This window comes from Staurois parvus, unplaced genomic scaffold, assembly GCF_062004578.1.
Source record: "Staurois parvus isolate SC_StPar_1 unplaced genomic scaffold, SC_StPar_1.0 ptg000129l, whole genome shotgun sequence".
NCBI classification, from domain to species: Eukaryota; Metazoa; Chordata; class Amphibia; order Anura; family Ranidae; genus Staurois; species Staurois parvus.
In genome coordinates, this window is record NW_028317925.1 from 2,267,087 (window position 1) to 2,282,381 (window position 15,295).

Below are 15,295 nucleotides of genomic sequence, written 5' to 3' on the forward strand. Positions count from 1 at the left end.
ATTGGCAATAAAACCTGGAAGCTGATTGGTTTCTGTGCAGAGCTGTACCAGTTTTGCATGCTCCACTTTTAATAAATCTCCCCCATTAAGTTTTTGTCTATTTCTATCAACCCAGCAGGCTGAAGAAAATAAACCTGAAAGATCACTGTACTAACTAAGCTATGTTAGTGCAGCCGCCATTACCCAGACACCCCCCACCCCCACCCCTGTGCTATTTTGTTGTGACAGAACATATTAATTGGATCGTATGCTGGTTTTCCAGTATTTCCCTTTAACTAAAGCTGGTCCCTAGATTGGCTTCTGTTGGAAGGAAGTTGTGCCACAAGGTCCAAATGTCATCCAGTTCCTGCTGAACTGGCCAATATTCAGACCATGTGTACCCAGCTTAGCAATAGCTGCTCTGTTCCCACCCTTCCCTCCCCTGCCCTTTTATAGTGCAGGGCTTGATGTATTCAAAAGCCTTCTTATCAGCCCTTCTAAGCCTTCTGGCCATAATTCAAATGGCCATGCAATGCATTATGGTTTTTAAAATATTCTGCACATAAATTCAGCAGGACCACAAATCTCAAACCCGCAGGATTTGCCCCCATGGTAACAGCAAACCAAAACCTTCTTCCTATTGAAGAGTACAGATGTCAAGCATTTTTGAAGACAGAACAGCAACATTAAAATAATTTAAACATTTCTATATTTTTATATATTAAAGGACAGCATGTAACTAACTGTTGATAGGATGAAATTAATAAATCACCCATTGCATAATAAAAAAAAGTGAAATATGTAACTGTTTACCATACAAAAACAAGGGAGCTGAAGGAATTGTGGCTAAGGGGCCATATATACTAAAAATACAGGGAAGCATGTAGAGAACTTATATTAGCTGCAATTATTCTTACTAGACCAAGCCCATCACTATAATGTGGAACTTAATTTTAACTGTTATGGAATTGAATATATATATTTAATAATAATGTACTGACAGCATTGCATCTTATTTGATCTATGCTTAGTGAAATCATATACCACCTCACATGGCTGCCTCATAAGATACCTTACCATATGTAAAGCATATATATTTGGCTTTAGGACAAGCTGATGTCAGGTCCCTCATTTATTCAGATTAGAGGTCTCCAAACTGCAGCCAGAGGACCGAATGTGGCCCTTTGCTACCATTTATCTGGTCATTGGATCACTATTCCTCCCACCGAGACCAACAATGGGGCAGTACTTTTTCCATTGAAACCAATGCTGGGGCACTATTCTTCCCACTAATACCAATGGTGGGGCACTACTCTTCCTAAAGACCATCAACCCTGCAGCCATGTTTATTTTCAATGATGCTGGGGCCAGGACATTTTCTGTCCTCGCTGGCCCTAGTCCAGCCCTCCTAAAGTCTGAAGGGCAGTATAATGGCCTTTTGTTTGGAGACCTCTGATTCAGATAGTAAAACATAAAACTGTATATTAGAATTACATACAACATCATTCAATAATTGTTTTTTCTTCCATGCAGAATAGCCCTATCGTCAGCAGAGACACAGGTCGTTGCCTGGAGGTGGAGATGTCAAAGGATGCTAACTTTGGACTAAGACTTGTGGTACAGCGATGTTCAGGACAGAAATGGATTATAAGAAACTGGATAAAACATGGACGGAATTGATACCTATATTAAGAAGAGGTGCTCAACCCTGAAATGGAATTCACATAAAGAGATGCCTTCTTGATTACAAAGGAATGGGGACATTTCCTACATCTGCTCATAGACCACTGAACATAACATGATAACAGTCATTCCACCTGGTGGATTGACTGTCATGGATCTTGTGTGGAAACACCAAATGGTTGAGTGAGACGGAGCCCTTTGAAAATGGAGATTTATAAGACGAGAAGAATCTAAGCTTGTACTTTGGGAGGATAGCATGGAAAGGATTCTTACTGCTGGTAGATTTTGTGTTACAGACTGGTGCACAATTCCTACAATTAATTATCATGTGCCTTTTTAAATTGTACTTCCTACACAAGAGAACAGGACATCCCTCACATTAGCATGTGTGATTAATTGTGCTAAATAATATGTAAATAAGATGCAAATGTAGGGCAGCAATAATCACCAATGGGCAAGGCATCTGTTTCCTAACAGTGGAAGGAGGTCAGCAAAAAGGTCTGAAGTGTCTTTAATGCAGATACAGTTCAAAACAAATAGAAAACAAAGCTTTCCTAAAATAACAAAATGTATACATACCCATAGACATAAAAAACAGCTTTCTCCTATTAGTTGAAGCTTAAACTTTACACACACAGTGGCATTTTCTATGTGCCTCTCCTGTATCTCTAAAGTTTTTAATCATTAGTATCACTTTACTCCATGTCTCTAGGTGCAGGTCATTAATTTAGTCGTCAGTGTTGTGCCACATGAAAGCTCAATCAATATTCAACTGACACAATAACTGATGCACTAGGGATAAAGAATAAGCTTCAATTAGTATATTAACATCAATTAGCATGGCTCATGGAAATTATTTCAGTATAGTCAAAAAGGAAATATACAAAAAAAGGTAATTTACTAAAAGCTCTGAATATGGTGTCTGAGTTTTAATAAACGCAGATATTACCTTGATTAACATATTTTTTTGGCTTACATAAAAGCATTAAAGGGTGCTTTTTTAGATTTTACAATGATAAAAAGAGTCTTTTCAGCCTTTATACACTTGTCCAATGGAGATTATTGTGTGATCATTAGAAAAAAAAGCATTTTTCACTTTTCTGGAGATAACGTTGTGATTCACGCTGCCTGGACTGATATAGGAATTGCTGGAGAGGGTATTAAAAAAAAGTATGTTATTTGGGTCACCCTTTCGAACCCCGAAACTCTTCAAATAATTAAAATGTCTACTGGAGATTGTGTCCTGCAACAATTTATTTGCTAAAGGTACACATGACTTACTAAGTGTTTTTGGGAAGGGAATGATCTCATGGTACTCAAAATGGCAGTGATTCTTCTACCTGGCTGAAAGAAGGGCTCAGGTGGCATAATGTAACATCACAACAATTATGTAGCCAGTGCTGTGACTTTTTAAATGGTTTCAGGGTGGTCTGGCAGAATATTTTGTTATTGCATCTGTCATGCACTATAAAAGAGTTTACCACTGGTGTAAAACAGTAACATCTGAATTGCAGTATATAGTTATGGGTGCATACTCTCCTCATTATAACAGCTATAAACAATGGACCTCATAAACATGGAAATATACCCAGAACACAGCAATTTTATGCAGACATGTACAAAGATGGGAGAATAAAATAATCTTTTTAAGCCTTTGATCTCAAAGACCCATATTTCAAGGTACTCATGTTTCCAGAACCTTACCTTTTGCTAAAATAGATGCCACATTTTCTGAATGTTTAAAGTGTGATTTCTCTTCATTTGCAGATTAATGTACTCTGATTTTGAGCAAAGATTACTGACCAATTCTTACAGTAATGTAGGATTATGGGTTTCTTAAAGCAAATCTGTCAATTGAATAAAAGTATCCACAACCCATGGCAAAAAGTATGGAATCACCACTATTTTCATTTAACATTCCAACTTCTGGCTTTAAGAAACACTTGAAAAAGTAAAAAAGAAAGAAAACTGTAGTCAGTTGCAACTGTTTTTGCAGGTCAAGCAGAGGAAAAAAATATGGAATTACTTAATTCTCAGGAAAATATTATGTAATCATGAAAAAAACACCACAGTACACGATTAGTACTTTGTTGCACCACCTCTGGCTTTTATAACAGCTTGAACTCTCTAAGGCATGGATTTAACTATCGACAAACAGTATTCTTCATTAATCAGGCTCCAACTTTTTCTTATTGCAGTTGCCAGATCAGCTTTGTAGGTTGGAGTCTTGCCATGGACCATTTTCTTTAATTTCCATCATTAATTTTCAATTGGATTGAGGTTCGGACTATTTGCAGGCCATGCCATTGACATTATACAGTATGTCTTTCTTGAAGGAAAAAATGTATGCCTTTTGTCCTATAGCATCCTGAAAAATGATGTAATCGTCACCAAACATCCTTTCAATTGATGGAATAAGAAAAGTGTCCAAAATCTCAATATAAACTTGTGCATTTATTGAAGATTTAATGACTGTCACCTCCCTGTAATTTTATCTGACATGCAGCCCCATATCATTAATGATTGTGGAAATGTGCATGTTATCGTCAGGCAGTTGTCTTTATACATTTCATTGGAATGGCACCAAACAAAAGTTCCAGCATCATCACCCTGCCCAAAGCAGATTTGTGATTCATCACTGAATATCACTTTCATCCAGTCATCCACAGTCCACGATTGCTTTTCTTTAGCCCATTGTAACCTTGTTTTTTTTTGTTTAGGTGTTAATGATGGTTTTAGTTTGGCTCACATGTCTTACAGTTTGCTGACAGACATTGCTCCAATTTCTGCCCATTTGTTCCTCATTTGTTTTGTTGTTTTCTGTTTTCAAGGCATATTGCTTTAAGTTTTCTATCTTAAAATTTTGATGTCTTCCTTGTTGTTGTCAGGGCTCCGGGTATGACCAGAGGTGTGTGGACTGACACAGGGAAACGCAGGCTTCAGATATAGTATAAACAATATAATTTATTTAAGACTAAACAATACATAAACGCAGTGCAAGACTAAACATAAACACAGTGCAAACAAACCAAACCAAAACCCCCAACAGATAACAAAAGAATAATACTAAGTGTAGTTGGGCAGGTCGGGTCGGTAGCAAACGGGCAGGTAAGGTACAAAGGAGCAGGCAGAGCGTAGTCAGACGGGCCGGGTCAGGAACAATCAGGCAGACAAGGTACCAAAGGAGCAGACTGGAGAGTGGTCAGGAATAGCAGAGGTCAGGACAAGCGGAGTTCAATCAGAGTCAGGGATCAAGCAGGATCAGACAGGAAGCAGACAGGATGCAGGTACAGGGGCTCTTGGGAAACATACACCAAGGCCCTGATTGCAAGTCTGGCCATTCCTTATATGCACCTCCTGCAATCAACCTCAGGTGTTTTGGCTGACTGCAGGAGTGAGCCTCTGGTTGCTGAGAGCACCCACTGGCCAGTCCTGGTACTGCAACCCACTAGGCAGGTGAGTCCCACCACTATTGGCGAGTCCATTCCTGACACGTGTACCAGTATACTTCCCTTTTAAAATCTTTCCATTTGATTTGTACTTGGTCCAGATTTTAGACACAGCTGACTGAGAACAACCAACATCTTTTGCAACATTTCGTGATGATTTAACTTTTTGATGAAGTTTTATAATCCTCTCCTTTGTTTCAACTGACATCTCTCGTGTTGGAGCCATGATTCATATCAATCATCTTGGTGCAACAGCTCACCAAGGTGTGCAAGCACTCTTTTTTAACTGCAGACTATATAGCAGATGTGATCTGATGCAGATGTTTGTTTTAGAACTGCAAAGTACATGGCGATTCCATAATATTTTCCTCAGAAGTGAGTGATTTTTTTTTTCTGCTTGATCTGCAAAAACAGTTGCAATTGACTACAGGTTTCTTTCTTTTTTATTTTTTTAACTGTTTCTTAAAGCCAGAAGGTTGGAATGTTAAATGAAAACAGTTTTGAGACATGTCTGTGTTTGTTTTTTATCCACACAATTAAACAATTGAATGAATATTTTCCAAGAGTGGTGATTCTATCATTTTTGCCAGGGGTTGTAAGTGACAGGAGAATCCTAAGAGCTTCTGAATGTGGCATTTTAGTTTTGTTGCTATCAGTTTATGAAGCATTTTTTATTAATATAGAGTTCACTGAAGCTGATTTGCTAAATGATTTGAGAATGCTCACATAATACATTGTGTGAATATTCACTTCAATTATCCAATTGTGCAGATAAAATAAGTAAACAAGTATTTGCTTTTCACATGATTGGATAGCTGAAGTGGATATCCACACAATTTATTTTGTGAACATTCTCAACTCCTTTAGTACATCAAACAACAAAAGAGAAAAATTCCTGGCTCAACTTGCCAACCAGTCTGCAAACAAACCGAATTAACCTGTCTAACAGTGTGCGTTAAAAACAGGGGTTTAGTTAGCACACATTTGCAAATACATGCGTAAGCTACAGAGCCTTGTCACAGCAGCCTGATATTCTGTTGTTCTAATGCCGGCCATAGACGGGTTGAAAATCGGCAGATTTTCAGGCCGAAAAAAAAATCGGCTGATTTTCGCACTGTTAGTGGGTTAATTGGTCGGCCGTTTTTTAGGTTTTTTGCACAGTTTTTTATTGGTCATGTTGGAAAATTTGCGGACAATTTTCCTGGCAATAATTAGCAAATTGGCCGATAAAAAATCCACGCATGAGCCGTGACCTGCAAGGGACAGAAGTTATGGGGTGAACTTTATGATTTAGTTGGCTGATTTTTTTTACTGTTGGTGGTAATGTTGGCCGACCGAACGACCGATTTTTCGGGGGTGTTTTTTTTTTTTTCGAAAAATCGTCTATGGCCTGCATTACTCTACAAAATTTGAGAGCCCCCATATAGTAGAGCCACATGTATTTAATGGATAGACCAAGGGCAGGTGAACCTGAGGGAGCCCACCCCTCCTTAAAGGTCCAGGAGCACACTGGACACCCAGCATATAGCACTTTGCACTTTCCGTTGGAGGATTTCTTTAGCACACAGCACTGTGTTACTGGATTTTGGGACTTACAATTATTTAATATATAAATGTGGTCTTATATCATTTAAATTAATTTATGCACATTTTTTATGTAGCAGCATTTATTTTATTGATTATTGTTTATGATTATTTAGTGCACAGCGCACTAATTTTTTATATGTTTTGTATCACTAATTTACTAACCGACATATCAGCCTGGAAACTCAATCTATCCAAAACTGACCTCATAATATTTCCTCCCCTGCGTGCCTCTTCCCTTTTCGTTCACGATCAATGGCACAACTATCAACCCGACCCCACATGCCAAAGTGCTACATGTTATCCTGGACTCTGAACTATCTTTTTGGCCCCACATCCAATCACTGTCCAAAGCTTGCTGTCTCAATTTTTGCAACATCTCTAAAATACGTTCCTCCCTAACTAATGACACTACAAAGCTCCAATTCACTCCCTGGTCATCTCCAGCCTCGACTAATGCAACTCCCTCCTCACTGCCTTACCTCTACATAGATCGGCCAAAAGAAGAAGGCCAGAAAATTGGACTTTAGAGGCACTACAATAATATTCTTTAAAATAATTTCTTTATTGAATGTACACAATTACGCAACAGTACATAAAAAACATCTGCTAAGAATGTAGGACCCCCATTGGGATGGTACATTCTATGCAGTTACAAATCTCGCAGATACATAAAATCTTGATCCATACAAAAATACTGTGTCCCAGTAAGGTTGTCAGGGAACATGAATCTACATAGGCTATCCCCCCTTCAGTCCATCATAAATGCTACTGCCAGACTCATGCACTTTACCAATCATTCAGTGTCTGCTACTCCTCTCTGGCAATCCCTCCACTGTCTTCCGCTCAACCAAGTAATTAAATTCAAAATACTAACAACAACATACAAAGACAACCACAACTCAGTCCCCAGCTATATCACTAACCTGGTCTCAAAATACCAACCAAGACGTCCTGCTCTCTAGTTCCCTTGTCACTTCCAACTCATGCTTGCCTCCAGGACTTTTCCCGATCCTCTCCCATCCTATGGAATTCCCTACCCCAATCTGTCCGATTGTCTCCTACTCTGTCCAATTTTAGACGAACCCTGAAAACTATTCTCTTCAGAGAAGCTAAGCTCAAACTAACCTTAAGCGCATGCCTGGGGGCTGGCTGCTTAGTGGTCAAATACTGCATCAAGGGTTTAAGGCAGAGGGTATCCTGCAAATACTGGGTATTTCACATACCTCCGAAGAAAAACAGGGACATAACAGCCCAAAAACAAGAAAGCCATAAATTGCAAGTGCTGTGCTACAGCTCCCTGTCATTTTTGTAAATGCAAGCAAGTGAAAGGTCTACTTAACTATCTGAAATTCACATTAGTGATATACAGTTACCTGGGTTTGGTTCTGTACCATACTGAGGTAACCTTTTACAAAATAAAGCAAAATGCACACAAAAAGGTAACCTATATATAGCAGGACAGTGTACACATCAAGGTTTCTGGTGCCAAATGTATAACAGCTTATGTATAAATTTAATTTATATAGTGCTAAGTCATGTCATGGCTGAAAACCCATTCTGTTAATTGGTAATGCATACAAGTTATGCAGGTTCTGTGGCTAATAAATTAAGTTACTGCTTTTAAAATACACTTCTACAGTACCTAAAACTTGGAAAATTAGGTCTTACTGCAGTCAAAAGCTATACTGGAGAGATCTGTTCACTTCTTGTCTGGAAAAAATGACAAAAACCGATTGCTTACCCAGCAAAGGAGCAAAAAAAGGAAAGAAATTAAACAAAGGCAAAAATGGCCACTGCAGCGTCAAGCCACACCATGCAATGTGCAAACCAGCGGCCCTGGGACCCTTTTTTCCCATGCCCCTTTTTAAACATTTCCCCCCCCCTGAAAAAAGGGGAAAACACAATAATTAAATCCTCTTCCTGTCTTACAGCTGCTCTTTTTGCCTTTTGCTTGAGATGAGCCGTTCGCAGCCCGAACAAGACCCTCCTCTACCTCAAAGGTAAGAGCCTCTGACTGGGTAAGTAAAAAAAAAAGTGTGCTTTTGCTGGTACATTTATGTATTTCAGCCCTGTACGCTAGAAGAGGCCCAAGAGGACATCCAGGTGCCATGAGGAATCCAACGAGGGCAGCCCGAGCCAATCTCGATCCTCTAGATCTAGATACCATTCAACTAGGGCATGTTCTTCTGCCAAAAGACAATGATCCTCACATTCCCCAAGCCCTAGACCTAAAAATGCCAGGCATGTGAAGCCACCTCTCTACCTGGCAAGCTAGTCTGCAGAGACTGTTTCAGGGATTATGCAGCGGAAAGAGGTGCAGAGAGCCAGCAGGTTGAAGACCTACTAAAAAAATAGTCAAAGATTCACTTGCAAAACTTGCAGCAGCTAATCCGTCACAACTATCATCACAGCTTCCTAAAGAGGAGGCATCAGATGTGCTACTACCAGACCCATCCTCGGGCGAACCCTCTCACTCAATAGTGGACCAGCCATCTAAACAATCTGGAGAAGATTGGATGAATCAGTTCCTTCAGGTTCAGCCTTATTTCCAGGCAGTCAAGCTTGCCATTGGTTGGGAAGAAACTGATTCCCCAGCAAGGAAATCAAAGAGCTACTTCCCATTTCTTAAAAAGCGAATCACCTTCTTTCCTCTGATGGATGAAATCAGGGACGTCATAGAAGGAGAATGGAAAAGGACAGAGATTTTCTCTCAATCGCCTGGGCAAGCTATATCCGCTTTCAGAAGCAGAGTCCAGAATGTTGGATGGTCCACCGGTAGTGGATGCAGCGGTGGTCCACCTAGCAAAAAACATAACATTGCTTATGGATGACTCAACCTTGTTTAAAGATCCCCTAGACAGATGAATAGATCTTGACCTAAAAAGGGCCGGAAATGCCTGCAAGCCAGTGACATCTGACACTTTCTCCAATGCTTTACGAGTATGGACGGACAACATAGAGGTGGCTATCCAGCAGGGAATTCCCAAAGAGGCAAGGCTTTGGATGAGCTCAAGCTCTCGGCTGACTTCATTGGTGAAGCAGCTATTGATACAATAAGATCAATGCTGCATGCCATAATGGCAAGGTGGGCATTATGGTTGAAGACGTGGGCGGCCAACATGGTATCAAAGCAAAATTGGTGTAAAGACCCTTTTCATGGTAAAGCACTGTTTGGAGAGAGGCTGGAAATGGCCATTTCCCATGTTACAGTAAGAAAATCAGGCCTGTTGCCCCAAGACAGAAGACCTAGATGTACCAGGGGATTTACTTCAAGATTTCAGCAGTTCAGGAGCAAATAATACAGGCAGTTCAGACAGGGCAGAGACTCAAGGAAGGCCTGGAGAAGCACACAAACAACTTTTTTGAGGACCCACAAACAAAAGGCTCTGCCTAACCCACAGGACACCACCAGATGTACCAGGGGATTTACTTCAAGATTTCAGCAGTTCAGGAGCAAATAATACAGGCAGTTCAGACAGGGCAGAGACTCAAGGAAGGCCTGGAGAAGCACACAAACAATTTTTTTGAGGACCCACAAACAAAAGGCTCTGCCTAACCCACAGGACACCACCAGATGTACCAGGGGATTTACTTCAAGATTTCAGCAGTTCAGGAGCAAATAATACAGGCAGTTCAGACAGGGCAGAGACTCAAGGAAGGCCTGGAGAAGCACACAAACAACTTTTTTGAGGACCCACAAACAAAAGGCTCTGCCTAACCCACAGAACACCACCAAGTCCTTTAGATGCCGGGCCCAGGTGATCCCAGTAGGAGCCAGACTGAGTCATTTTGCCAAGGTTTGGATGCAAAGATGCCAGGATCCCTGGGTGGTCTCGACATTTCAGTTTGGACACTTCTGGGCTTTCTCAGACTGGCCATCTCATGACTTCTTCACCCCCACGAGAATACCAGAGTCTCCTAAGAAGAGAGATTTACTTCTTCAATTTCTGGATTCCCTACAGGCACAGCAAGCGGTAATACTGGTTCCTCCATCCGAGAGGTTTTCAGGTTTTTAATCCAACCTATTTCTGGTACCCAAAAGGAAGAGACCCGTAATAGACCTCAAGAAATTAAACCACTACATACTCTTGGAGAGCTTCAAGATGGAATCACTGCAGACTATTATCCACGTCGTTCATCCTGGGGACTGGATGCTGTCAGTGCACCTTCAAGATGTGCACTTACATACACCCATACTCCCAATGTTTCAGAAATATCTGAGGTTTGCAGTTGGACAGATTCCTCTGCAATTCCAGAGTTTGCCCTTTGGTCTATGTACTTCTCCCAGAGTTTTCATGAAAGTATTGATCGCAGTCCTAGCCCCACTATGGGAGGTTGGGCTCAGGGTATATCACTACCTGGATGATGTCATACTACTAGCGAAGAATCCAGCCCAACTAAAAGAACACAGGGAATATCTGATTTCCACACTGTCAGAGTTCGGATGGGTGATAAATCAAACAAAAAGTCAATTTATCCCAACACAGCAAATGATTTATCTAGGCGCCCTGTTCGATGTTTGCAAGGGGTCAGTGTCCCTTCCCCCTCAGAAAATGACAGCCATCATTCGAAAGATGAAGAAAGTGAGGATACAGTCCCACCTGACAGCCTTAAGCTGCCTGAGTCTGATAGGGGTAATATCAGCATGTATTCCAATGGTTCCATGGGCCCACTGGCACCTGAGGCACTTTCAATTAGAACTTTTAAGTCAATGGAACAAGCTTTACCTATCCCAGCCATACGTTTGACAAGTCTAATGCACAGGGGACTACGGAGGTGGACACAGAGAGAAATGCTTGCAAGATCGCATCCATTGGAGTATCTCTCCTGGTCCATAGTTACCACAGACGCCAGTGCAATCAGCTGGGGGGCACACTGCAAACAGGTGTCAGTTCAAGGAAGATGGGCTTTTTATGCAACAAGAATCATCTCAAATATTCTGGAAATTCGAGCAGCTTTTCTTGCCTGATAGCCCTGGAGTTTCGAATCAGACGCAAGCCAGTCCTTCTGCGAATGGACAACAGGGTGGCAGTTTGATACATCCAGTGTCAGGGGGGACCCACAACAGGTCCTTATTGAGAGAAGTGGAACCCATCATCCTTTGGGCAGAAAGGAATTTAATAGATCTAAGTCTATCTGCCAGGCAAACTAAATAAAAAGGCGAACCTTTTGTCCTGAAAATTTGTGGATGCTTAGAAATGGTCTCTACATTCCAAAATATTCAATTGGATTGTGAATCTGTGGGATCTCTTTGCTACAGCAGACAACTCCAAGGTGCCAAGGTTCATTTCCTGCCTCACCTCCAGGCAGAAGCAATAGATGCCCTCTCAAGTCCTTGGGCATGCAACCTGGCCTATGCATTCCCCCCCCCCCGCCTCTTTTCTTGAAGTTCGTTTCGAGACTTCTGATGGAAGTCACAACAGTGATAGCAGTTCTACCGTACTGGCCGAGACGTCCATGATTTCCTGTAGCGGTGTTTCTCAGCATTCGCTCACCGATAAAAACCCCACTCATACCTTTTCTTCTGTGACAGAATCAGCACACATCTGAATCCTCATAAATTGAATCTTCCCATATGGTTATTGAAAAGCAGAGGTTCCAGGCCCTAGGATGTTCTTTGGAGGTTATTTCAACTCTACTCATAACCAGAAAACCCTCTACAATTAATATGTAAGACAAGGTTTAGGACAAGTTTAAAGCCTTTTGAGCTAGCAGGAAATTCAATCCAGATCTGCCCTCCACTTCTCATCTTCTCAACTTCCTCTAGGCAGGCCTTAATCTAGGTTTAGGCCTGAGCATCTTAAAGGTGCAATTGGTAGCAATCTCAGCAGCAACAGACAAGAGGTGGGCCGAAGATTCGCTTGTGGTCCAATTCTTCAAAGGCATCAAGAAGACGCGTCCACCCGTCAAAAGAGCTTTTCCTGGTTCTTCCAGGGGATGGGGCCAGAACATCATGCCGGGCGGATGCTAGGTGTGGGAGCTCCGGATGCCTCGAACTGAACTTAGGAGAGCTCTTTGATCCCCTCTCACCTGCCTCTTGTCAGCCTCTTGTGTGGGCTCTGGATGTGCAGACTGCTGACCGGGGAGGAGAAAGTAATTGTTTGAGGTTGACTTTGGCTCCATTAGGCTGGATGAGGTGATCGGAGTGGAGGATGCCAGGTGCATCCACAGGATCGAAGGGGTGCACCCTTGGAGCTGCTGAACGCTGACCATCGAAGAGGAGAGGAGAGCAGTGCTAGGCTCAGGAACAGTAAAAGATGCAGCTTCGGCGGTGAGCGCTCTGTGCACAGCAGAGGAGCGGATTAGAAGTCAGTCAGCCCCCCATGGATGGTGACCCCCTTACAATCAAGGAGACCAGTGACCCCGGTGAGAAATAACACCTGCTTTCTGACATCTTTATTGACACAGCTTACTTATAAATGAGAAGTAGATGTCAAGACGTATTGACCCTTTGAGGACCAAGGGACGTATTTGTCCCAGAAGCTACATGTGGGGTCCTGGGTAAAGCAACAAGTAAAGGAGGAGGTCACCCCCCAAGAGGGTTCGGAAGAAAAGAAGAGGCTGATTCCGATATGTTGTTTTTCTCATAGTTGGAGGAGAGTGAATATTCCTTTGGACTTTATGATTTAACCTGAAAAATGTAAAGGGAAAGAGGAAGAAGGGAAAAAAGAGAAGAAAAAGATAAATTACCAGAAGCCTAAAGTTAAAACGTTATAGGGACGTAAAAGCAAAAGACAATTATTAGCAACAGCGTAATAATATGAAGAGTAGATAGGCTAAAGGAGGAGGATTAAAACCCCCCCAAATGAGCTTGATCAAGAAATATCTGCCCCCACAAGAAAAAGGTCCAGAGGGTCCCACTCCACATAAGCGGAGAAGTAACAAAGAAGATCAAAATAGACTGTCGCTAGTATCATCAAATCCAGATCAATCTAAAGAACTGATTAATATGGGATTAATATGGGAACATGGAGGAACAAGGTCTAATTCTGCAAATACCTACGAAAACAGATATGGCAGAGATGTTTGCAAAATTAGAGACATCCATAAAGAACAAAATGGCAATTCTACATAATGAACTGGGACAAGTTCTATCTCGGCTAGAGGATATGGAGGAAAGAGTGGAGACACAAGCACGAGTAATTATGAAGTTGGAAACGCAAATAGAGGATATGAGTAAGGAGCAAAGGAAGATGGCATATAGAATGGAAGATCAAGAGAATAGAGATAGAAGAAATAACCTGAGGATTAGAGGCCTGCCAGAGTTACCAACTGGAGAAGATTTATTGGAGGAAACGACAAAAATATTTAACCCAATAATGGGAAGGCCACTGAGTGAACAACTGAAGATAGACAGGATTAAACGCCCCCCTCCCGGGAATAGCTCCAGAAGTCCCTAGAGATATAATCGTGCATTTTCATCATTATGAAGACAAAGCTAGCATATGGAAGATTTCAGGAATTCCAGAAATAAAAGAGCGAGGAGTTAGCAAATTTTTGCGGACATAGCACCAGAGACCTTAGCTAGAAGGAGAATATTGAAACCATTATTAGAGTTGATGCGCAAGGGGAATGTTAGATACAGCTGGGGCTTCCCAGCATGCTTGATTAGATGGAAAGACTGACAGTCAGCAAGGTTAAGGTTTCCAGAAGACTTAAAGCCCTTTTGTGAAAGACTAGACTTTCAGATAGTAGACATTCCAGGTTGGTCCGAAGGGACCAAAAATAGAGTAGAATTAAAGGAAAATGGGTGGCAACAGGTTTCTAAATAGAAAGCTAGTTGAGGAAGATTTAGTCTGGTGTTTTTCAGAAGGCGTTTCTGAGTCCGGTGTTTTTCAGGAGGTTTTTTTGTTTGTTCGGTGCTTTTCAGAGGGAGTGTTTTTAGTCCAGTGTTTTTCAGAGGGCTTTTTTTTATTCCAGTGTTTTTCAGAGGGAGTTTCTTTAGTCTGGTGCTTTTCAGAGGGCTTTTTTTGTTGTTGTTGTCCGGTACTTTTCAGAGGGAGTTTTTTTTAAGTCTGGTGCTGTTCAGAGGGAGTTTTTTAGTCCGTGTTTTTCAGTGGTTTTTTTTTTCTCTCCAACTGTGCAAGATATAAAGGTTGTTGTAGAAGGGGACAGGGAGAGGGGTGGGAGGGAGGGAGGGAGGAGGGTGAAGGGAGAAAGGGGAGGAAAAGCCCCTTCTTTCCCTTTTTTCTTTTTTTTCTTTTTCTTCTTTTTCTCCCCTCCACTCTTCACTGTTTATTGTTTTCATCTAGGAGGGGCATCGGGAGACTTAACCGGTATAGCTGGGTGTCAGGGATCCGAGTCCTACCCCGAATAGGAATCAAAAGTGAAATTAGTCACAACAGATTCTGGGGCTAGAATATGGGCCAAGAGGCTAAGGGAGGGGGGACGGAGGGTGCAAAGGAAAAGGGTATGGGGGGGAGAGGGGGATGGGGGGAGAAGAGGGGGGGAGTGGGAAGGTAAAGGTCACCTAGAAGAAAATCTTTCCTGTTTTAACCTGTATATATTTGCTTCTTCTCTGTGTTAAGGATCTATAGGGAGATCAGTTGTGGAAAGGTGATGAATGTATGTAACTTTATAACATATAATGTTAAAGG

At 41.6% G+C, this 15,295-nt stretch overlaps 1 protein-coding gene and 1 pseudogene across 1 annotated transcript in view; both read left to right on the forward strand.

Moving 5' to 3' along the window:
• GALNT9 (polypeptide N-acetylgalactosaminyltransferase 9) overlaps positions 1 to 2,896 on the forward strand; it is a 482,832-nt gene extending 479,936 nt beyond the window's left edge. Inside the window, exon 11 of the mRNA XM_089672443.1 lies at positions 1,513 to 2,896. Coding sequence (XP_089528569.1) covers positions 1,513 to 1,659 — 147 coding nt within the window. The 3' untranslated portion in view covers positions 1,660 to 2,896. The remainder of the gene's footprint in view (positions 1 to 1,512) is intronic.
• On the forward strand, positions 1,778 to 11,064 carry LOC149466445 (uncharacterized; annotated as a pseudogene).
• Positions 11,065 to 15,295: the final 4,231 nt, after the last annotated feature.